This window comes from Podarcis raffonei, chromosome 13, assembly GCF_027172205.1.
Source record: "Podarcis raffonei isolate rPodRaf1 chromosome 13, rPodRaf1.pri, whole genome shotgun sequence".
NCBI classification, from domain to species: Eukaryota; Metazoa; Chordata; class Lepidosauria; order Squamata; family Lacertidae; genus Podarcis; species Podarcis raffonei.
In genome coordinates, this window is record NC_070614.1 from 55,069,482 (window position 1) to 55,093,675 (window position 24,194).

At 52.6% G+C, this 24,194-nt stretch overlaps 2 protein-coding genes across 4 annotated transcripts; one reads left to right on the forward strand and one right to left on the reverse strand.

Moving 5' to 3' along the window:
- Positions 1-74: 74 nt before the first annotated feature.
- On the forward strand, positions 75-17,481 carry TAF6 (TATA-box binding protein associated factor 6). 3 transcript variants are annotated; one of them, XM_053363123.1, is made up of 14 exons: positions 75-219; positions 1,952-2,339; positions 3,827-3,913; positions 5,062-5,215; positions 6,199-6,255; positions 6,559-6,678; positions 7,263-7,405; positions 9,040-9,117; positions 10,683-10,784; positions 12,301-12,483; positions 14,111-14,185; positions 14,275-14,400; positions 15,296-15,469; positions 16,510-17,481. In XM_053363123.1, exons 2-14 carry the CDS (start codon positions 2,184-2,186, stop codon positions 17,101-17,103), a joined length of 2,049 nt encoding a protein of 682 aa, XP_053219098.1. In that variant the 5' UTR covers positions 75-219; positions 1,952-2,183; the 3' UTR covers positions 17,104-17,481. The 3 variants fall into 3 exon arrangements, with proteins under 3 accessions (XP_053219098.1, XP_053219097.1, XP_053219099.1); XM_053363122.1 differs by having other exon boundaries at positions 2,165-2,339; XM_053363124.1 differs by lacking the exon at positions 75-219 and adding an exon at positions 927-1,027 and having other exon boundaries at positions 2,165-2,339.
- Positions 17,482-17,791: 310 nt separating this feature from the next.
- Positions 17,792-23,804, reverse strand: LOC128400714 (uncharacterized). Its single transcript, XM_053363153.1, has 3 exons — positions 23,661-23,804; positions 21,740-21,845; positions 17,792-19,265 (listed from the first exon to the last, which is right to left on the reverse strand). The coding sequence occupies exons 1-3, from the start codon at positions 23,760-23,762 to the stop codon at positions 18,712-18,714; spliced, it is 762 nt and encodes a 253-aa protein (XP_053219128.1). The 5' UTR covers positions 23,763-23,804; the 3' UTR covers positions 17,792-18,711.
- Positions 23,805-24,194: the final 390 nt, after the last annotated feature.

The window sequence follows — 24,194 nt, forward strand, 5'->3', positions numbered from 1 at the left end:
AGGCGCCGGGGCGAGGAAGGAAGCTCCGCCCACCTCCTCCTCCTCTGAGCGGCGCCGCAGTCGGGGCTGTGGGCGGGGCTTGGGACTCCCCGTCGCGGGGCAGGGGCGCCGTCGGATGACGCCGCCTGGGTCGGGCTACCGTATATGCGGATGTAGGGGCGCCGCCCGGAGGCGGCTGGACCGTATTTGCGGCCGTGGCCAGAGAAGCCTCCGCCGGCGGTAAGTGGCGCTCTGCACATGCCCCGGGGGCCGCTCCTCCGGGGCAGCCGGCGAGCTGCTTCCTGAATGGCGGGGGGGGTGGACTAGATGGCCCCTGGGGGTCCCTCCTCGGTCCCAGCCGCCTGGCCGCTCCTTCTCCCCCCGGTGGTCCGGGCGCCGCCGCCTCTCCCTCCGGCCCCTCGCGAGTCCGCCAGCTCAGGGGGCTGGAAGGGGCTGGGACGCGAGGCTGACACGCAGCTGCACCGGCCCTTTGGGCGCCCACTCCCTCCTCATTCCCTCCCCATGGCTGTTCTGCTTCTGTTCCGCCACAGTAATAGTTTAAGAACTGTAACAGCAGTGGCCCAGAAGAGCATCATCCAGCCCTTAGAATAACGAGTATTTAGTTTTCCTTCCAAAAGTCCCTAATACAGCAGTACCTGGGGTTACAAACACTTCAGGTTACAGACTCCGCTAACCCAGAAATAGTACCTCGGATTCAGAACTTTGCTTCAGGATGAGAACAGAAATTATGCTCTGGCGGCGCAGTGGCAGTCCCCATTAGCTAAAGTGGTGCTTCAGGTTAAGAACAGTTTCAGGTTAAGAACAGACCTCCGGAACGAATTAAATACTTAACCCGAGGTACCACTGTATGGCGTCCCGTGCGCGACCTCTGCATCTGGTGTCTATTGATACCGCAAGTGGCGGGGGGGGGGGCAGTGCGCACACAAGCGAGGGATGGTGTGATCCTGTGCACGTGCAGCAGGCGGGCCAGCGCTTTTGCATTCTCTATAGTCCATGGCTGAGAGTTCCTTCGGCTGCACTGCACAAGGTGAGCGACTCAGGTGAGGCAGCTGTGGGGGGGAGAAGGTTGGCCGCCCCCCACTTTCCCTTTTCAGCCATTACACTCTGAGGCGGGACAGAGAAGTGCCCATTTTGGGCCCAGGAAGCCTCATTCTGCCGCCCCTCAGGATTGAGACGGGCAGCTGCTGAGCCATCTCTCCTCCAGCCTCCTTGGTTGGGGGTCAGCCATGACTAGGTTTTGAAATGGGCTCCCACGTATTTAATGTGCATTATCACTAGCATTGCAAGATATATTTGGAAATAGATTCATCATGTTTAAAACGAAGTACAGTAAGTATGTAACCAGAGGTACCACTGTAATAATTTATTATTCATACCCTGCCCATCTCGCTGGGTTTCCCAACAGAATATTAAAAACACGACAAAACATCAAACATTAAAAACTTCCCTAAACAGGGCTGCCTAGAGAGGGAGAGATTGTGGGCAAGTACAGAGGACGCTCAGGTTGTGAACGTGATGCATGCAGCATGCACGTTCGCAACCCGCAGCGTCCCCAACCCGCAGTGGCGCGTCTGCACACACGCGGGTTGGGATTCGGCGCTTCTGTGCATGCGCAAAGCATGATTTATCGCTTCTGCGCATGCGCGACCACCGAAACTCGGAAGTGACCCATTCTGGTACTTCTGGATTTCGGCGGTCCACAGCCCGAAGAAACGCAACCTGAAGCATCTGCGACTTGAGGTATGACTGCATTGCAGTTCAGCATTGGGGGTCTTTGGCCTGCAAAGCGTAAAACTACTTTCATTTGTTACCCAGATTACCATCTCCATATCTTCTTGGCTTTCCTCAGCTGCCTCTGTTTCTTTTCCGTGCTCCAAAAAATAATGAGTTCACAGTTAGGTTTTGTTATGTCGGTTTTGTTTCTTAGCATGTACTTCTTACACGTCCAAAGAAATCTCCATGAAAATCAGTTGGCTAAGCAATAATAGCGGGGGACGCAGCAGCACGTCTCCAGGGAGGGCATTACGCCAGCGGGGAGCCACCACCGAAAAGGCTTCGCTATGGGTTGGCCAATGTTGGGGTCTGAGGGGGTTGAGGCAGAAGTCTGCCTGGAGTGAGGGATGCCGGTGACCAGAGCAGATCTTTGTGGTCTTTCCACCCGCAGGGGCAGCCGTTGAGCCAAGATGGCGGAAGAGAAGAAGATGAAGTTGAGCAACATGCAGCTGCCCACCGAGTCCATGAAGGTCATGGCCGAGTCGATGGGCATCGGGCAGGTCCCTGAGGAGACCTGCCAGATGCTGGCGGACGAAGTCAGCTACCGCATCAAGGAGATCGCCCAGGTCGGTACTTGAACACAAAGTTCAACTGCGGAACTCCCTCCCACAGGATAGCTTAATAATAATAATAATAATAATAATAATAAAATGTTATTTATACCCCACTCTACCCAGCCAAGACTGGGCTCAGGGCAGCTAACAACCGATTGATTGAAATGCAACTTAAAAACAAGATTAAAATACAACATTAAAACATTAAAATGCAGCCTCATTTCAATAGAAACTCAAATCAAAAACTTTTTTGGGGATGAAAACATCAGGTCTTCACCAAGGCTAGCTCTGAAAGTGGATGAGCAAAGCAACCAACCCCTGTGTTGCAAAATATGAATCAGCAATATCAAAAGCAACACGATGGCCGGAAACAATTACAATGTGGAAAACTTTATGGAATAATTCAAAACATCAAAACTAGGAAACTGAAGTCTCTGCAAGTCCTGTTACATTGAATTCTTCACCATGCATGAGCCCTGTTCCGGAGTATTTTTCATTCTCATGTATATTATATCTATTCGGTAAAAAGATTGGTTAATGAAGAAATTACATATCTTTCTACTTACGAGTGTTGAACTAATTGGCTGATGAAGAATTCAACGAAACATGTCAAAATATTGTTCTAAAAATGACATGTTGATAGGCTTAGAGTAAAAAATGTCAGCAATAACAAAACCAATAAAGAAAGAAGGAAAAATCAGAATTTAACAAAAAAAACTTATTATAGAATGCAAGGGGGGAAAGTAGAAAGAAATATAAAGAAGTTGAATTGCTGTGGAGGGAAGTAGAGGGTGGGTGGTGGGTTTTATAATTAAGTGTATAAGTATGCAGCTGTTGTAATTTAGGTATTATATTTTATGTGAGGGAATCATTAGGAATTTTGGTTATTATGTATATATGCTAAGTTGCAATAAAGATCTTTGAAAATTAAAAAAATAATTCAACAAAGCAGTAGTTGCTATCCAGAAACACTGTTGCAGAGTTCAGAGTTGGACATTTGCTGATTATACAAAGCTGTTCACAGCTTGCTTTCCGCCGGGTAAAGTCTGGCACCTTGATTCATTTAAAGACTTTTTGAGACTTTCAGAAACTTCAGTTTGTTAGTTTTGATGTTTGGAATGATTCCATAAAGTTTTTCACATTGTGATTGTTTCTGGTCATCGTGTCGCTTTTGAAAGATGACAGAGAGGCTACCAGCCATGATGGCTACGCCAAGTTTGGAGGCAGTAAATGCTCTTCTCATGTTCAAGTAGAGACTCGGGGGACCCCAAAGGTTTGTGGGGCTGTGCGTTTCACCTCCGCTCACCCTGCTTGACTTCTAACTGTGCAGGGCCCAGAAAGCGTCAGTGTGCCATCGGTTGATTGGCAGGCGGTTGCCCTGCAGGGTTTGGGGAGGTGGGTAGGGGAAGAGGGGGCAGGAGCTTTCGCCCCCCTCTTTGAGGCGCACCCAACCCTTTGCCCAGTCTCTCTTTTTCCCGCTGCAACTTCCACCCGCTCAGGACGCCTTGAAGTTCATGCGCATGGGCAAACGCCGGACCCTCACCACTGGAGACATTGACTTGGCCCTCAAACTGAAGAATGTGGAGGTGAGTTTTTTTAGGGGGGGGCAGGCAATTTTGGCAGGGCTGGGGGTGTTTGTACTGAAGCAGATTCTTATTCTTGAGCTGCATGTTCCTGCATTGTAGGGGGTTGGACTAGATGACTCGTGGGGTCCCTTCCAACACTTCTGTGATTCTGTGTTCATTGCTGCCTCAGAGAAATTGGCATAGTGGCTAAGGGGTGATCCCACCTCTATTTGGGGTTTATTTTTTATTACACATACAGGTGAAACTCGAAAAATTAGAATATCGTGGGAAAGTTCATTTATTTCAGTAATTCAACTTAAAAGGTGAAACTAATATATAAGATAGACTGCAAAGCGAGATATGTCAAGCCTTTATTTGTTATAATTGTGATTATCATGGCGTACAGCTGATGAAAACCCCAAATTAACAATCTCAGAAAATTAGAATATTGTGAAAAGGTGCAGTAGCTATTCAATCCACAACACCTGCAATGGGTTCCTGAGCCTTTAAATGGTCTCTCCGTCTGGTCCAGTAGGAAGCACAAACATGCAGAAGGCTGCTGACCTGACAGTTGTGCAGAAAGCCATCACTGAGACCCTCCATAAGGAGGGAAAGCCTCAAAAAGTAATTTTCCAAGATATTCTAATTTTTCGAGTTTCCATTGCAGCGATGTGGGTGCCAAATTCCTTACATTTCGGCATCTGTAAACGAATGAGACCCTTTTGTTTATTTCGCTGCCTCTTCCGTTGTATCAGTTGTGTTTTCATGCCCCAGGTACAATTGCATCCCTTTCATTCTCCCCAGATTTTGTCCCTGTTCTCGAAAGCTCCTTGTGCTGAACTTAACAGTACTTTCCCGTCAATATTTGCTTTTTCTCCTGGTCTGTGTCATAGGAAAGAATTAAAAATAAATGAGCGATCCTGGATTCATAGAATTGCAAAGTTGGGAGGGACCCTGAGGGTCATCTAGTCCAACCCCCTGCAAGGCAGGAATATTTTGCCTAATGTGGTGCTTGAATCCTTGACCCTGAGATTAAGAGTCTCCTGCTCTACCAGCTGAGTCAGGGTTGGCTGCCAGGCGGCGTTTTGAGTTGGATTCAGGGAGGGAGGCAGCAGGGCCTTATCCGGGGCGACCCCTTGACCCGCTTCCTTCCTCTGTTTCCGCCCCAGCCGCTGTACGGCTTCCACGCCCAGGAGTTCATCCCCTTCCGCTACGCCAGCGGCGGGGGGCGCGAGCTGCACTTCTACGAGGAGAAAGAGGTGGACCTGAGCGACATCATCAACACCCCCTTGCCCCGCGTGCCCCTCGACGTCTGCCTCAAAGGTGAGGTGGGGGTGGGAGCCCAGGGGCTGTGTGGCGCTCAGATCCGGGGGGGGGGGGCTCCAGAGAAGGTGGGTGCCTCCTGCTGGCAAAGCAAGGTTCATGCAGGAGGAGAGGGCGATGGAGGCCAAGCAGCCACAACGTTTTAATCTTGTATTTTAATCGCTTTTTTAAGTTGCCTTCATTCAACTTGTTTTTATTATTGGTTGTTAGCCGCCCTGATCCTGGCCTTGGCTGGGGAGGGCAGGGTATAAATAAAATTTATTATTATTATTATTAATGGCTAGTCGCTGCCCTCCACTGTAGTGATCAGGTGGGATTGCTAGGAGGAATTATAAAAAATATGGCACAAGCCATTTGTGCCAGCAATGAAAGCATTGCGTTCACTGGATATGAGCCATTCAGATATGATTTCTGATCAATCCACACCTCTGCATCCCTGTCCTATTTCTCTTGCTTGGCAAGTCATGTACACAGGCCAGTGGCTTCATCAAGCATCCTCCGTACATGTAGTTAATTTTAGATAGATCTTAAGGGCCAGGAAGAGAGTTCACAAGGATACTGCCATCCTTGTTATTATAATCCTAGTTGCTATTCATGTTTTTATACTGTATTTTATGCTGCTTTTATAATTAAGTGTTTTAAATTTGTTGTTAGCCGCCCTGAGCCTGGTTTTTGAACCGGGAAGGGCGGGGTATAAATAAAAAAAAAATATTATTATTATTATTATTAGACACTTGGCAGTTCCTTCTGGCCCTGGTGTGAGGGACCTTAGAATTGTAGACTTCGTAAGGACCCCAAAGGTCATCCAGTCCAACCCCGTGCACTGCAGGGATCTTTGAAGAGGTGTTTTCCAAGCGTCTGGGAGAAGCGACTCTTGAGATCCGCGCTGGGATCCTCAAGCTTGTGGGTCGGCAGCTGAGCAAAAGCGTGCGGAGGTTTGCCTCACTCTTTCTCTCTGAGGTTTCTTTTCCCCTCTCTCGTAGCCCACTGGCTGAGCATCGAGGGGGTCCAGCCCGCCATCCCGGAAAACCCACCCCCAGGTGAGTCGCCTGCTTCGGTTGATGCCGTGAATCTGATGGGGCACTTTCTTTTTTAAAAAATTCATTTTTATTGAGTTTTCCACTTTAACAATCCAATCCAATCACATTAAACATTCAAAATTATACATATGCATATCCAATAATCCAAATATTCAGCCAAATTATAATTTTTTTAATGGGACTTCCCATGTTAGGAGCGTTCTCTCTGTTTGGTGCACGTTAGGAAGTCAATAAACGAAACTTCATTTGCACAGAGAAGAAGCAGACCCTGACTTCAATCCATCTTTTTTCCTTCCTCGCCAGCCCCAAAGGAGCAGCAGAAAACAGAGGCCACTGAGCCCCTCAAGGCAACCAAACCAGGGCAGGAGGAGGACGGTGCCCTCAGGGGCAAAGGGCAGACCACTGCGGCCCCCGATGGCAAAGGTCAGGTCTTGGCAGGGCAGCGGTGCTCTGTATTTTGATAAATGTTTGCCCATTTATTTTTTTGATGGAGTTACCAGCTTGGTGGATCAGGGGAACGCTTTGGATGTAGAATATCTTGATTTCAAGAAGGCTCTTGTCACAGTCCCCTGTGATATTCTTGCAGAGAAGCTGGTAAAATGTGGACTGGACAAGGCACCGTATTTTTCGCTCCATAAGATACACTTTTTTCTTCCTAAAATGTAAGGGGAAATGTCTGTGCGTCTTATGGAGCAAATGCGTAGTCCCTGGTACCTCACTTCATTTAAAGATTTTCAGAGACTTTGAGTCTAATATTTCATTTTGAACTTGTTATTGCTTGAAGGAATTCTATAAAGATTGCCTATTATGTATGTATATGGTCATCGTGTTGCCTAGACATTGTTGACCTGCGTAAGGAAGCTGAAGGGGTCAGCCAGATGGAGATGTCCGTTGTCAACCAACCTGGCGCTCAGAGATCTCCAACTGGCCGCAACTGGACCTGCGCAGTTGCCAAACCCTTTCCTGCCCTGCCGTGACCCTGCCTGCCTTCCTTCCCTCCCTGCCAGGCAAAGAGAAGAAGGGCCCTCTTTTGGAGGGCACCCCCCTGAAGCTGAAGCCTCGGAGCATCCATGAACTCTCCGTCGAGCAGCAGCTGTACTACAAGGAGATCACGGAGGCCTGCGTGGGCTCCTGCGAGGCAAAGCGGGCGGTGAGAAACCGTGGGTCCGCAGGGACCCCTGAGATCCTCTAGTCCAGCCCCCTGCACAAGGCAGCCGTCGCAGGAGTTGGGGACCTGCTCCTGCCCAGAGGGAGACGGCTCTGAATCCAAGCTCAGCTGGCTTAGGGTACAGGAGGAGCCTGGCAGCAGGATCAGGCCAGCAGTTGCCCATCTGGCCCAGCACCCTCTTCTTGCAGTGGGCAGCCAGGTGCCCATTATGGGAAACAGGCAGCAGGATCTGAGCACGTGCACCCTCTCCTCTCCTGGTGTTGCCAGCAACTGGGATTCAGAGCGCCTGCTGTTGTGGCAGAGCCCTCACTCCTTCATTAATTTGCCTAATCCTCTTTTAAAGCCAGGTTGGTGGCTGTCCCAGCCTGCTGTGGCAGGGAGTTCCACAGCTTAACCCTGCGCTGCATGAATAATAATAATAATAATAATAATAATAATAATAATTTATTATTTGTACCCCGCCCATCTGGCTGGGTTTCCCCAGCCACTCTGGGCGGCTTCCATAGAAACCAAAAATACACTAAAATATCACATGTTAAAAACTTCCCTGAACAAGGCTGCCTTAAGATGTCTTCTGAATGTCAGGTAGTTGTTTATCACTTTGACATCTGCTGGAAGAGCGTTCCACAGGGCGGGCGCCACCACCGAGAAGGCCCTCTGCCTGGTTCCCTGTAACCTCACTTCTCGAAGGGAGGGAACTGCCAGAAGGCCCTCAGCGCTGGACCTCAGTGTCCAGGCAGAACGATGGGGGTGGAGACGCTCCTTCAGGTCTACTGGGCCTTTGAGGCCGTTTAGGGCTTTCAAGGTCAGCACCAACACTTTGAATTGTGCTCAGAAACGTAATGGGAGCCAATGTAGGTCTTTCAAGAAGTGCTTTATTTCTCCAGAATCTTCTTAGCTCTCCCTCCACCACCGCACTGCCTTGGAGAAGCGACAGTGAGGGGCTTGGGTGGCCAGTTTATACAGTAGGACCTCGTTGTGAGTCCGCCCCACTTAGCATCCATTTCGTGGAACGTCCGCGGCAAACCTGGAACGGGTTACTTCCGGGTTTGCCGCTTGCACAGAAGCGCTGAATCGCGCTCCGTGCATGCACAGAAGTGCAAAACCGCTCACGTGCGTGCGCAGAACAGGGCTTTGTCGAGCGTCCGGGGCTCCGGAACTGATCCCAGACTCAAAACAAGCTACCACTGTAATCCCATCCTGGAGCCCTCCTGCTGGTGACTTGGACTACAACTCCCAGCAGCCTGTATGCCCAGCGCTGATGCATCATGGGAAGTGGAGTCCAACACTTCTGGAGGCCGGTGGCTGGAAACCACCGGAAGGGAGACCATTGCTCTGTTGCTCGGATCCTGCTTGTGGGGTTCCCTTTGGGGTGTCTGGTTGTGAGACCAGGATGCTGGCAAGTTTCCTACGATTCCCATGTGGAGCCTCCACGGAGAAAGCCAGTCTACCTCAGAATGGTGGAGAACAAGAGTGGGAGGAGGTTGCTGCCCTCGCATCCTCCTTGGGGGCTTTCTTCCCTTTGGGGCGAAGGGTCGGCTGCTGTGAGGATGCCAGTGGCCTGATCCGGCTGCAACGCCCTCCCTGATTCCTGACGTTCTGCCTTTTTTCTGCAGGAGGCTCTTCAGAGCATCGCCACAGACCCCGGCCTCTACCAGATGCTGCCTCGCTTCAGCACGTTCATCTCCGAAGGGGTAAGGGGTTAGAAAAGTCTTTCAAAACCAGATTAAAACTTGCATCCGCTTCCTAAGCATCCGGACAGGCTTGCCAAAGCGAAGCATGTTCTCAGCAGGCGCCGAAAAGAGTACAGCGAGGGCGCCTGTGCATGATCTCAAGAGGCAGGGAGTTCTAAAGTCCAGGCGCCGTCACACTGAACGGTCGAGTTCTTGCAAATGTGGAATGGGTGTCGCACGGCACCTGTGGTGGCGCCCCTCCTGCTGTTGAGTTGGGCGCATGAGGAGTTAGGCGATCATGCAGGTAAACGGGTCTCAAGCTTTTAAAGGGCTTTGTATCCTGATAGTGAGGGACGTGGGTGGCGCTGTGGGTTAAACCACAGAGCCCAGGACTTGCCAATCAGAAGGTCACGGTTCGAATCCCCGCAATGACGGGGTGAGCTCCCGTTGCTCGGTCCCTGCTCCTGCCAACCTAGCAGTTCGAAAGGACGTCAAAGCGCAAGTAGATAAATAGGTACTGCTCTGGCGGAAGGTAAATGGTGTTTCTATGCACTGCTCTGGTTCGCCAGAAGCGGCTTAGTCCTGCTGGCCAGATGACCTGGAAGCTGTACACCGGCTCCCTCGGCCAGTAAAGCGAGATGAGCGCCGCAACCCCAGAGTTGTCCGCGACTGGACCTAATGGTCAGGGGTCCCTTTACCTTTTATCCTGATAGTAGCAGCAGCACCTTGAACCTGGCCCTGTATTGGATCAGACCCCTCAGCAGCAAAGGCACACAGTGCAGGCAAGGCCTCCTTGCTCCTGTCAGCAATCGTGCTGCAGCATCCTGCGCCTACTGCAGCCTCCGGGTCAGGTGCGAAAGATGCCCTGCGTTTGAGGACGCATCTCTTTTTAACAATTTTTTTATTGAGTTTTTGATAATTTTATACATATGAATCAAAACCATTTCAAACATTAAAAGACAAGGTTCTTTTGAACCTCCAGACCTCCTTCCCTCCCTCTCTTCATGAGTTCCATGTTTAAATTGCTGCATCTTTTACCGTTACCCATCCATTATATAACCATAGTTACCATAAATAGTCCCACATTACAAGTGTCCTTACATCCCTGCCAAAGATTTTAACTGTTTACAGTGGTCTTTTAAACAAATTACAAATTTACTCCAGTCTTTAGAAAAGACTTGAGCTTCCTGGTTTCGGATCTTCCCCATCAGTCTTGCCATCTCTGCCTACTCCATCAGTTTCGTCTGCCGTTCTTCTTTTATTGGTACTTCTCCTTCCTTCCATCTCTGGGCTAGAAGCATTCTTGCTGCCGCCATTGCATACATAAAAAGTCTTTTATCTTCTTTTGGAGACTCTGTTATACCTAGTAAAAAGGCTTCTGGTTTTTTGACAAACGTATTTTTAAGCATTTTCTTTAGTTCATTATACACCGTATACCATTTCCCAGAAAGCCTTTACCAATGTACATGTCCACCACATACGGTAAAAGATGCCTAGAGGCGTATCTCTGTAGCTGCCAGCTGCCTTTCCCAGTCTGACCTGGAGCCTCTCGCCTGAGGTGCCATTCCCTTCCTCCCTCTCTCCAGGTGCGGGTGAACGTGGTACAGAACAACCTGGCTCTGCTGATCTACCTGATGCGGATGGTGAAGGCCTTGATGGACAACCCCACCCTATACCTGGAGAAATACGTGAGCCTCTCTCTCTTCTCTCTCTCTCTCTCTCAGGGATGGAGGGACCATTAAGCAAAAGTAAGCCCGTTCTTAGGGCACCAAAGTAAGCAGGAGAAACCACAGACATGGTCCATGGGCCACATGGTGCCGCTGAACCAGGTTCCACCGGTGGGTGGGGGAGAAAAAGGCTGAACTTAATTAAATAAGTGTAGAAGACTATATTGAGTGTGCCTCATCTAAATGCTTTGGTATACAGTGGTACCTTGCGTTACGAACTTAATCCGTTCCGGAAGTCCGTTCTTAAACCGAAGCGTTCTTAAACCAAGGCGTGCTTTGCCATAGCAGCGGGGGGCTCAATTTACAAATGGGACACACTCAACAGGAAGCGGAACATGTTCTTATTCCAGAACAAAGTTCACAAACCAAAACACCTACTTCTGGGTTTGCAGTGTTCTTAATCCAAGCTGTTCATAAACTAAGCTGTTCTTAAGCCAAGGTACCACAGTATTTGCCTTGGTGTATTTTTAACAAGAACGGTCACAAATGGCTCAGCTGAGCGTTCCTTTTCTCAGCTAGAAGTCCCAGCAGAGCAACTAGGCAGGCCGGATGCCCAGTCTCGACAAAGTACAGAAGCAGGTGTGCTACGTAAGATTAGTTTTGAGGAGCCAATCAAGGTGAAAATTACCCTAACCCACACATTCTTTTATAAGCAGTCGTTAACAGTCGTCCGTAGGTTTACCATACCCCTTGAGTCAATCACCCATCTCCCACTACCCTCCTGAGAAAAACCCCACCCCACCCTCCCACTATATATAAGGGTCTGGCAACTTCTGTTTCACTGTATCTGAAGAAGTGTGCATGCACACAAAAGCTTATACCCAGAACAAACTTAGTTGGTTTATAAGGTGCTACTGGACAATTTTAAAAAACTTTTTCATTCTTTTATAAATTATATTTATTATCCTAATAAATACAAAACGTAGCAGGCTATTAATATTTACGTATCAACTCGTTCCAGATAATCGCTATACAGTGGCACCTCTGGATGCGAACGGGATCCGTTCCGGAGCCCCATTCGCATCCTAAGTAGAACGTAAGACGCATCTGCGCGGGTTGTGTTTTGCCGCTTCCGCGCAAGTGCGTGACGTCATTTTGAGCGCCAGTGCGAGTGGCGAAACTTGGAAGTAACGCGCTCCGTTACTTCCGGGTCGCCGCAGAGCGTAACTTGAAAATGCTCAACCTGAGGCACATTTAACCCGAGGTATGACTGTATTGGTCCAAATAAAGTCTCCGTCTGCAAGCAGCTTGGTTTTTTATTATCCTTTGAATTAGGTATATACAGGGGCACCAAAATATTTTTGAGTGCGAAAGGTCTTAATCCAGCTCTGCTCTCTGTGGGGGGCTGGGGGCCTCTCCTAGCCCTTCCTCTTCCTCGTCCAGCCCTGGGGGGGCGGTTCTGGGGTGCCCCAAAGTGAATCGGGAGCCGGCGCTGACCTTAACGCCATGGGCATCTTTTATTTCCCACCCCCGGCAGCTCCATGAACTGATCCCGGCCGTCATGACCTGCATTGTCAGCCGCCAGCTGTGCCTCCGTCCGGACGTGGACAACCACTGGGCGCTTCGGGACTTCGCCGCCCGGCTCATCGCCCAGATCTGCAAGAACTTCAGCACCACCACAAACAACATTCAGTCGCGCATCACCAAGACCTTCACCAAGGTGCATTTTAACGCCGGAACCCGCGGACCTCCGATGGAGCTGAGCGTGGGGAGGTTGAGTTGGACTGCGGAACTCCCTGCCACCGCAGGCAGCGAGGGGCACCGTCTTGGAGGGCTTTAAAAGAGGGTTGGGGGAATTCATGGCGGAGGGCAGGGCTATCGAGGGCTCCCGGGACGTTTCCGAGCACAATTCAAAGGGTTGGTGCTGAGCTTGAAAGCCCTAAACGACCTCAAAGGCCCAGTATACCTGAAGGAGCGTCTCCACCCCCATTGTTCTGCCTGGACGCTGAGGTCCAGCTCCGAGGGCCTTCTGGCAGTTCCCTCACTGCGAGAAGTCAAGTTACAGGGAACCAAGCAGAAGGCCTTCTTGGTGGTGGCGCCCTCCCATCAGATGTCAAGGAGATAAAGAACTATCTGACTTTTAGAAGACATCTGAAGGCAACCCTTTTTAGGGAAGTCTTTTATGTTTTATGGTGTTTTTAATATTCTGTTGGGAGCTGCCCAGAGTGGCTAGGGAGGCCCGGCCAGATGGGCGGGGTATGTCATAATAGTAGTAGTAATAATAATAATAATAATAATAATAATAATAATAATAGTTGCTGTTGTTCTCAGGATGGCTCTGCTTTGCCTCCCCAGTCAGAGGCAGCGATGCTTCTGAATCCCACTTGCTAGAAAACGCAGGAGGGGAGAGGGCTCTTGGGTTCGGATCCTGCTTGCAGCTTTCCTATAATAGGCAACTTTTTGGCCGCTGTGATGCTAAATGAGCCCCGTTTGGCCTGATCCACCAGCCAGGCTCTCCTCCTGTTCATATAATAAATAATAATAATTTTTATTTATACCCCGCCCTCCCCAGCCAAGACCGGGCTCAGGGTGGATAACACCAGATATAAAAACAATTGATTAAAATGCAACTTAAAAACAAGATTAAAACACAACATTAAAATGCAGCCTCATTTCAGCAGGAACTCAAAAACTTTTGGGAGGATGAAAACGTCAAGTCTTTACCAAGGCTAACTGTGCAGACTGGTCCTAAAGGTAAAGGGACCCCTGACCGTTAGGTCCAGTCGTGACCAACTCTGGGGTTGCGGCGCTCATCTCGCTTTATTGGCCGAGGGAGCCGGCGTACAGCTTCCGGGTCATGTGGCCAGCATGACTAAGCCGCTTCTGGCGACCCAGAGCAGCGCACGGAAATACCATTTACCTTCCCGCCAGAGTGGTACCTATTTATCTACTTGCACTTTGATGAGCTTTCGAACTGCTAGGTGGGCAGGAGCAGGGACCAAGCAACGGGAGCTCACCCCATCATTGCGGGAATTCGAACCGCCGACCTTCTGATCGGCAAGTCCTAGGCTCTGTGGTTTAACCCACAGCGCCACCCGCATCCCTTCCAGACTGGTCCTACGTGGGCCAGAAAAAAGCCAGGGAAGTCCCCAAGTAGGAGTTCCATCACAGGAAAGGAAAAAGGATGGAGGGGAAGGGGATCAAGTTGATTCCAAGCCAAAGGCCAGGCGGGACAACTCTGTCTTACAGGCCCTGCGGAAAGAAATCAGATCAAAATATGCATTTTGGGAGCCCCCTCCCCTACCCCTGACTCCTCTCTCTCTCTCTCTCTCTCCTTCCCCCACTAGAGCTGGGTGGACGAGAAGACCCCCTGGACCACGCGCTACGGCTCCATCGCAGGGCTGGCTGAGCTGGGGCACGACGTGAGTAGCCTCGGACCCAGCTGTGGGTACGGCAGGGGCATCCCGGGGGCAGGCGCTGGGCCTCACACTCTCTCCTCCTGCCTCCCTAGGTGATCAAGACCCTCATCCTCCCACGGCTGCAGGTGGAGGGGGAGAGGGTCCGCTCCGTCCTTGAGGGCCCAGTGGTGAGCAACATTGACAAGATCGGGGCCGACCACGTCCAGAGCCTCCTCTTGGTAAGGGGGCAGCCGGCGGGGGGTGTTTGTGTGTGGCTGCTGCCGAATGGCTTTCCTGCGTACAGAGAAAGAGCTGGTCCCAAGCACATGGAGAAGCTGTGGGGAGGAAAATATAGGTCACCCATGTGGGGTAATTGATCGGCTGGAGCCCTAGATCCAAAGTGTGGGGCCGGACAATCTCTCCAGCAAGAGGGGAGCTCCCAGAAAAGTATTAAGGTCACAGAATCATGCAGCCCAGTGATGAAGCATGAGGAATACAGTAGAATTGGTTGGAAGGGACACCAAGGGTCATCTAGTCCAACCCGCTGCAACGCGAGAATCTTTTGAACCCACAACCCTGAGATTAAGAGTCTCATGCTCTACCGACTTAGCCGTCCCCTATATAGGCAGTTAGATCCTTTAAACATCCCATTTAGTCCACTTAACGGCGCTGCCCTTCTCTGCCCCTCTTGCAACAAGCAGACCACACCGTTAGTAAGCTTAAACTCTTTACTTACAAACTTCAAAGGTCATATTCAAGTGTTACTGCATGCAGCAAGGAGAACAACATGGGTGGGAAATTCAGAAAAATATTTCTGAGTGCAGGGTCTGGGCAGTGCATCAGTCTCCTCCTGCACAACTTCCCTGCGCTTGAATCCTGCTTGCTGGCTTGCCAAGGGCATCTAGTTGGCGTCTGTGAGGGCAGGACGGTGGAATAGGTGGGTCCCCTTTTTGCTCCACCAGCTTCAGGGCTCTTCTGCTCTTTCGATGGAACCTCCACATCCAGGGACAGTCTTTCTCGATTCCCGGGTTCTTAGTCGCTTACGGCTGCCGCGAGGGCGGGACGCTGGGCTTGGGTGGTCCTCTCCCCCCGCTGCTCTTTTTAAGTCTCTCCTACGCCCTCCCCCCACCGCAGAAACACTGTGCTCCCGTCCTGGCGAAGCTGCGCCCCCAGCCCGACAACCAGGAGGCCTACCGGGCGGAGTACGGGGCGCTGGGCACCCTCCTGTGCACCCACGTGGTCAAGGCTCGCGCCCAGGCAGCCATGCAGGCGCAGCAGGTGAACCGGACCACCCTCACCATCACCCAGGTAAGGGCAGAACCCCCACCCCCAAGCACCCACGGGCTCCGGGTCTCTCACTGGGCGGTCCCACCCATGGCTGCGGTTCCCCTCTCCCTTCATAATAATAATAAATTTTATTTAATTTTTTAAAAATAAATTTTAAATATTTAAATTTTATTTAAACAGGCAGCCCAGGAAACTTTTAATGTTTAATAGGTTACTGTATTTTAGTGTTTTGTTGGAAGCCACCCAGAATGGCTGCAGAAACCATCCAGATATGCGGGGTATAAATAATAAATTATTGTTATTATTAATATTATTAGGGCCTGGAACAAGGGCCTGGGGTCTGTGGTGTGCACGCCTAGGATGCATTAAGAAGACTGGGTGGCATCTGTGCATGTGCAGAGTGCATTTGCCCCGCCACTGAAGGAACTCACACTCGGTAGTGGTGCCCGCCCTGTGGAACTCCCTCCCACCAGATAGGAAAAAACACCTACCAGACTTTTAGGAGACATCTGAAGGCAGCCCTGTTTAGGGAAGCTTTTCATATCTGAGGGGCTATTGCATTTTAACATTTTGTTGGAAGCCACCCAGAGTGGCTGGGGAAACCCAGCCAGATGGGCAGGGTATAAATAAAAAATTATTATTACAGTGGTACCTCGGGTTAAGTACTTAATTCGTTCCGGAGGTCCGTACTTAACCTGAAACTGATCTTAACCTGAAGCACCACTTTAGCTAATGGGGCCTCCCGCTGCCGCTGCGCCACCAGAGCCTGATTTCTGTTCTTATCCTGAAGCAAAGTTCTTAACCTGAAGCACTATTTCTGGGTTAGCAGAGTCTGTAACCTGAAGTGTATGTAACCTGAAGCGTATGTAACCCGAGGTACCACTGTATTATTATTATTATTACTATTATTATTATTATTTATTATTATTATTATTATTCCTCCCCAGCCAAACACTAGCTATAAAACAATTGATTGAAATACAGTTTAAAAAACAAGATTAAAATGAACCTGGGAGGGAAAATCTAACACCCCCTGGGATCCTCTCTCTTTCTCTCCGCAGCCTCGCCCCACGCTGACCCTGTCCCAGGCCCCCCAGGGGGGCTCCGGCAGCGCCTCGCGGGCCCCCAGCATCATCAAGATGCCCGGCTCGCTGGCCCTCCCCATGCAGACGCTGGTCTCTGCCCGGCCGGCTACCCCCACCCAGCCCTCCCCGCCGCCCACCAAGTTCATCGTCATGTCCTCTTCGGCCTCTGGGACGCCCACCTCGCAGCAGGTGATCACGCTCAGCGGGGGCCCCGCCTGCACCTCCACCTCCCCCGTCACCACCACTGTGCCCAGCACCCAGCCCCTGGTCAAGCTGGTCTCCGGCGGGCAGGCCGCCCCCAGCCCCCCCGTCTCGGGCAGCGTCCAGAAGTACATCGTGGTCTCGCTGCCCGCCGCTGCCGAGGGCAAAGGAGCGGGGGCCGCCCAGCTCTCGCCCTCCTCCTCGGGGGCCGGCAGCTTGGCCCTGGCGGGGGGCATCAAGCAGGAGCACGGCGAGAGCCCCCCGCCCTCCGGGAGCAGCGCCAGCACCTCGGCCGCCACTGCCTTCCTGGCCAAGGCCAACGGGGCCCAGGGCCTGGTGCCGGAGTCCCCGCAGACGCCCTCCCTGTGAGGGAGGCCAGGCGTGTCCCTGGATCGCAAGACGGCTGGGGGGGCCGCAACACGGCACAGCACCTCCCCTTGCCCACTGCGTGCCAAGGAAGGGGGGGCGACGGTGGCATCTCAACATCCTCTGCGTGACGTTAAGGGTGCTGTCTATTCTCTCCCCACGTTTGGAGCGACTTGGGGGGCAGAGGAGAAGGAATCGAGACTCTTGCGTGTTGTTTTTTCTGCCTGCGAGCAGCAGGGCCGAATGGGGGGGGTGTTTGTGAACGTTGGGGGGGTCCCACGTTTGGTGTAGTAGGAAAGCCCCTCTGTCCATTTGTCTGTGTCGCAGAACTGTAAATAGATCCTCTTTTAAGTTCCAATAAACTCGACTCTTCTACCTGTCTGTGAGAGTGGTGTTCGCCCTGTTCCCTTGTGGGATTCCCCCCCAAAGAAATCTAGGACACAGTAAAAGGAACCCCCTTCCTCTTGAAAGGCACAGCTGGGCTTGGCAGGGCAGGCCTCACCCAAAGCAGGCAGCTGTGAGTGCGCCAGATGCAGCTCCCATCAGAGAGTCCTGGACTTGGAAGGGACCTCGAGGGTCATCCAGCCCAACCCCGAAATAATAATGCAGGAATTGCAGCACAGGAATCCCCGACAGGTGGCTCTGCTGAGAAACCTCTGAGGAAGGAGAGCCCCCCTTCTTCTGAGGGCGCTCGGCCCTTTCTCCACCCTTCAGAAAGTTCTTCCTAACATCTGCTTGGAGAATCTTGCTGGTGTGGACGACACTGCAGGGCCCCCAGTTCTCCATCTGCTGCTGCCGTGTGCATATGAAGCCCTTGGTTTTGCTGCATGCTGGCGCTTTCTTGGCACGCCAGTCCAGGGCGTGGGGGATCCTGGCTCCCCAACCGGTTCTGCCAGCTTCCCGTGGGGCTCCTGGTAGGTCTGCATGTGGGCCTGCCCCTCTCTGCAAGCCCCAGCCTGCGCCTCGTGCAAAGAGGAAGCTGCGCTGGACCTGCCGGGAGGAAGCAGGTGAGAGGCCTCACCTTTGCCCACCTGTTGGGAGAGGAGGGAAGGAGGAGAAGTCCCTTGGGTGGGACCAGAGGCAGAGCGCCAGGCCTGGGAAAAGGGGTTGTGTAAAAGCACCCATGCCAAAAAGAGCCTGGGGCAGAAGCGAGAAAGGGTTGCCTCTGGAAGAACTTTCTGAGGGCGAGATCCTCAGAAGGGGGTGGCCTCTCCTTCGTGGGTTCTTAAACAAGAGTTTGGGTGGCCAGGGATTCCTGCAGCGCATGGGGTTGGACTAGATGGCCCCTGGAGGTGCCTTGCAGCTCTACAATTCCAGGGTTGATTTTGAAGTCCCCAGGTTGGACGCCCTCGCTGCCTCCGGAGATGGCGAGTGCCACCACTTTTGGCTGGCAGGGGTCCTCTAGTTGTCCAGCCCCCTGCGACGCACGGTGCCCCTCACCGCCTCTCCGTCGGAGAGGGGCAGGATCCGCCTTCCTTTCCCACGGATCCCTTCCTAGCCCCGCACCAAGGCCGTTTTTCGGAGGCGAGGCTTCCAGGACGCGCGAGTACCCGGGCGCACGGCGGCGGCAGCAGCCTCCGTTCCCCACAAACACGCGGACACGTCTGGGGCTCACTGGGCGACTTCTTTACTGACCCGGGCGGGCGAGGCCCCCCCTGGCCGCCTGACGGGGGGCGTCTGGCTGCACAGCTCCCGGAGCTGCTGCGGGAGCAGCGTCGCCTGTCCGCCCTCGCCCAGCACGCAGGGGAGCCAGCGCGCGTCGTAGACCACCTGCCCTCGAGGGGCGCCGCCGCAGCTCCCTTTGGGGACTTCGCCCTTGGAGTCCGTGCGCAGGATCAGGATCTTGGAGGGGCAGGGCGCGCGCAGGCGGCGCTCCCGAGGGGACGGCGAGCGGCTCAACACCTGCTGCCGCGAGCGCCGGTGCCGCCCCGACGCCGCCTCCAACTCCTCCGGTTGCTGCTGCTGCTGCTGCTCCCGCCGCCGGGCGCTGCTCGACGGCTCGGGGCGCTTCCCGTCGGTCCCGTCCCGCCTGGAGCCCCGACGGCTCACTCCGCTGCTGCCGCCGCCGCCGCCGTCGAGGGCCGCCCGGCTGGAGCTGTGTCTGTGCGTCTCTGGACGAGAGGAGGCGCGGTGGGTGCTGCGCGCGCTCTGGGGGCGTCCGCCTTCTGCAAATTCGGGTGCGGGGGGGAAGAGAGAGAGAGAGAGAGAGAGAGGGTGAGGCCCCAAGGAGGAGGGTCCCCAAATTGCTGCTCCCTCTCTGTGCCCCCGTCCCAATTTGGAGCAACTCTGCGCACCCCCATCTACGGACCTTTCCGTGCGCCAGAGGCACTCGGCCGTTCCGGTACCCAAAGTCACACCGGCCCACCGAGGGGAGGTTTTTATTGCATGAGATTTCTTTTGGAACTGCCTGTTTGTAGGAAACGGCGACAGCAACGCCCTCGAGCGGTTTACCAGAAAAATATACCGTTACCCAGGGAAACGGGGAATAACTTGCAACCCGACTTTAATGCGCGTAGGACCGAATGCAATTTCTAAGTACCTGGCGCCGGAAGTGGTGCCCTTGAAGGTTCCTGCCTGGTGTCAAAACGCAGGGAGTTCCGAAGTTGTATGTGCTGCCACACTAAATTATAGATTTCGTGCAAGGGAAGCCCCTCCAAGGGAGCATTGCAGGAAGGCGCTCTGCACATGCTTGAGAGCAGCCTGTCCTATGCGCCTAACTCCAGCTGCTACTGGGCTGAGTTCTGCTGGGGTTGCAAGCCGAGGAAGCAGGGGCTGGTGTTTTCCTGCCTCAAGCACAACAGCAAAGACTCTCTCTCTCTCTCTCTCTCTCTCTCTCTCTCTCTCTCTCTCTCTCTCTCTGTGTGTGTGTGTGTGTGTGTGCATAGCAGCCAAAGTCAGCCAAGTCTTGGAGATCCCGGGCCACAGGGAGGTTAGGCTGGCCTCAACCAGAGCCAGGGTTTTTTCGGCTGTGGCCCCGATCTGGTGGAACGCTCTGTCGCAAGAGACCAGGGCCCTGCGGGACTTGACATCTTTCCACAGGGCCTGCAAGACAGAGCTGTTCCACCAGGCCTTTGGCCAAGGCACAGTCTGACCCCTTCCTTTGGCAATCCTCACAGAACTCTAGCCCAATGGTTGCCATTAATTTGATTTGAATTGATTTTAGAATGAATTGATTTTAGAATGAATTGATTTTAGAATGTATTTCAATTAATTGACCATGATTTTATGTAAACTGTGTTACTTTTACTGTTGTTAGTCGCTCTGAGCCTGGCTTCAGCAGCTGGGGAGGGCAGGATATTAATAATAATAATAATAATAATAATAATAATAATAATAATAATAATGATCATCATCATCATCATCATCATCTGAGCTAGAGAATCCTGCAAGCAGCGGGTTTTCTTTCTCTTTCCCTTACTTTTTAAATGCAACTCTTAAAATTCATTTTCTCAGCACCCCAAAACCAGTTGCCTGAGGAGGCCACTTCACTCTGCTGAATGGGAGGGCTGGGCCCTCCTGGGTGCAAGTGACTCTGCCCCCCAGCCACGAGTGTAGCCAGGATTCATGTTAGGTGGGGCAGGACTTTTGTTGGATGGGGGGAGAACCAATGACGTTGGTCAGTTAAGTGTTTCTATTGTTTTGCTGAAGACAGGAGGGCCTGGCGTGCTCTGGTCCAGGGGGTCACGAAGAGTCGGACACGGCTCAACGACTAAACAAATAAAATTGTTTTGTTTGATGGGGGGGCGGCTGCCCCCTGCCCCCCCCGGCTACACCCGTGCCATCTCCAAGCTGCCCGGCACTTAAATTCAGTTTTTCCTTGACTTTTGATTTGCACCCTGTCTTGGACCTAAAAGCAGAGAGGGAAGAGAATCTCCCATCCCACACACCGTGGGGCTCCCGGTACCACCTCCAGCTGAAAGGGGGGGCCCCTGTAGCCTTGGGTGCAGCCCCCCACCCCTGACAACACACCCAGCTAGCCCTGGCAAACCCCAGAGAACCGCTGCTGCTGCCGGCCCGTGCAGACAGTGCTGATATAGATGCACCCAAGGGGGGCTTGGGGAAATCCTCACCTGGGATGGGGCGAAGAGACAGGAGGAACCTCAGATCCGCTTTTAACTGCAGTGCAGACAAGCCCCAGAAGTTTGGGAAGGGGGCTGTTCTTGGTGGGAAGATGGGCAAAGGGAGGGAGCCTGGAAGAACCTGCCTGAGGCTCCAAGCTAGGCCAGCGGCGCCTAGACAGCGCCTGGACTACAACTCCCATCACCCCCTTTCAGCTCGTGGTTGAGGGAGGTGGGAATTGCAGTCCAGGCAACACCCCAAGAGCCCAAAGTCAAAGAACAGGGCCCTACGCCCACTGGCCGGCCGCAGCTCTCCTTGGGTTGCCGATCTGCCTGCAGATGCTGTCAGGACTCGAACTCAGGGCCTGCTGCAGGCAGAGCAACACAGGCCATCCTGGACTGTGCAGAGTCCAGGCAAAGATCCATTCTGGGGTCCCTGCAGAGTCTGGGGGAGAGCATCTTTCAGGGGCTGTGATGTGAATGGGGATCTTGGTCCAAGGCTGCCCTGCGTTGTTCCTCCCCCCCCCCGGCCTCTGGTGGCTCCCCAAGTTTTCTCATCCCACAAAAAATGACTCCCCGACCTCGGCTGCTTGTCGGCTCCAGCGCCTCTTTCGCCTCCTGCTTCTCTCTCTTGCGCTTGCTCCGGGGAACCTCTTTGCTGCTGAAGGGCGGTGGAGGCAGGCAGAGCTGGGGGGGGGGAATAATAATAATATTAATAATAATTCCTTTATATCCCACCCATCTGGCTGGGTTTCCCCAGCCACTCTCGGTGGCTCCCAACAGAATAATAATAGCGATAAAAGATCAAACATTAAAAACTTCCCTAAACAGAGCTGCCTTCAGGTGTCTTCTGAAAGTCAGATCGTTGTTTATGTGGGTGTTCCAGGCAGGTGCCACCACCAAGGAGGCCCTCTGCCTGGTTCCCTGTGACCTCACTTCTCCTGACCAAGGCAGTTCCAGTCCCATGATGAGGCCTGAATCCTGACTCAAAGGGATCCAAATGGTCCGCATCCTCTGGGTGTGCCTGGAGTCGTTCAGGAACCACCTGCTCAATCACCTTGCCCAAGAATGGAAGATTTGAGACCGGGTCTGGGAACGCTCCTTCACAGAGGAAAGCATTCCCCGCCCCACAGAGCCCATCGCCCAGCCCCTCCCTGCTCACTTTTATGAGGCCAGGTCAGCAGGTCCAGTGAGCGGGGCATCAGGTGTCCTCCTCCAACAACCAGTCCCAGCTTCAGGTGGGCCACCTGGGCTTGGGTCGTTCCTGCATTTCAGGGGGTTGGTCTAGATGACCCTTAGGGGTGCCTCCCAAATCTACAAGTCTGCAATTGTTGAATTTCCTGCCCCAGAGCCAGAGGGAGGAGGTCAGGGGTGGATTCCAGCACCCCTAGCTGGCCACTGTTGGCAGCTGGAGACTTAATATTTGGGGGTGTTAACGGAGAACTCTGAGGGTCCCTTGGACAAAACAACAAGGACCCCGGCCAGGAATCCCAGAGCAAAACAGCAGCCAGTCGGCTTGGTCTTGATTGAAGACTGTCGCCACAGGACTCCCACCTGCCACCAGGTGGAACAAGATGGGAGCCCAGAACAAAAGAGAACCCAAACTTTTATTAGCTGCTAATCCCCAAGGTAAAGGTAAAGGGACCCCTGACTATTAGGTCCAGTCGTGACCGACTCTGGGGTTGCAGCGCTCATCTCGCTTTACTGGCTGAGGGAGCCGGCATACAGCTTCATGTGGCCAGCATGACTAAGCCGATTCTGGCAAACCAGAGCAGCGCACGGAAACTCCGTTTACCTTCCAGCCGGAGTGGTACCTATTTATCTACTTGCACTTTGACATGCTTTCGAACTGCTAGGTTGGCAGGAGCAGGGACTGAGCAGTGGGAGCTCACCCCGTCGCGGGGATTCAAACCGCCGACCTTCTGATCGGCAAGCCCAAGAGGCTGTCTAGGACCATGAAGGTTGGCATGCCAACTGGGAAGGGCTCCTGTAGACGTGTTGGCATGCTCAAGGGATTATGGCTGCCCTGTATCAAACCACCCCCCTTTGATAGTTCTTCCTTCATAGAGGAAAATAAAAGTGGAACGGTACAGATCCGATGCACGGGTGATTTTCTATGAATTTATAACAGAAGTGTCATGTATGTCATGTGTGAATGTGTGTGTGTGTGTGTCAAGTTTGTACAAACTGAATGATTGGGGGGTGTTTTTTACTGCAACACCTGTGAGTCAGTACATAGAGACATTGATCAGTGAATTCTTACATTTGGTATCGCGCAGCAAAGGCCCTTTGAATAGATAGGAAGAAACTGTGACGAAGTGTTTTGTGGGGAGATGTCACAAAAGTCACAAAAGTGATTGTGCTGGTTTTGGTAGTGGGCTGCATGTGCAGGATATCTGCTGGAGGGGCAACCCCCCCTCAACCTATGCATAAATTCCTGCAACAGGGGGCTCTGGACTAGTAGGGCATTACTCCCCCCCCAAACCCCTCGCCCGTCCTCACCAGAGCAATGACGTTGTTGGCTACGCAGAGCAAGACCAGGCCGCCCAGAAACTTGATGGCCAAGTCCCCGACCTCCTGGCAGGAGCTGTGCTTGGAAGACATGGCAGGAGGTGTCAGCCATTGCAGACTGAGGACCAAGAAACCAGCCGGTGGGGGGGGGCAGGGAGGAGAAGCCATTGTGAGGCGGCAGCGATGATCTCACAGTAGGAGAGGTGGGGGCAGCGAAGGCCTGGCATTGTGTGGGGTCTTCCCTCCCTGCCCTATAAGCCCCCCAGTTGACCCGCGAAAGGCAAACTCTCAGGAATTTTAAAGGAATTGACAGGCTGCGTTGATTCCTGTGTTGCGGGTTGGGATGGATGGCCTTTAGGGGTCTCCCTTCCCACTCAGCAATTCCGTGATTAGATTTCAAAAGAATAAAAGTCAAATCTGCCTCCTATTTTTTCTTCTTCCTGTTTTATTCTGTCGCTTTGGGGGCTGCTGCTTCTTCTTTTTGAATTTGCATTTTATTTATTTGTTAACATTCTTATATTACAT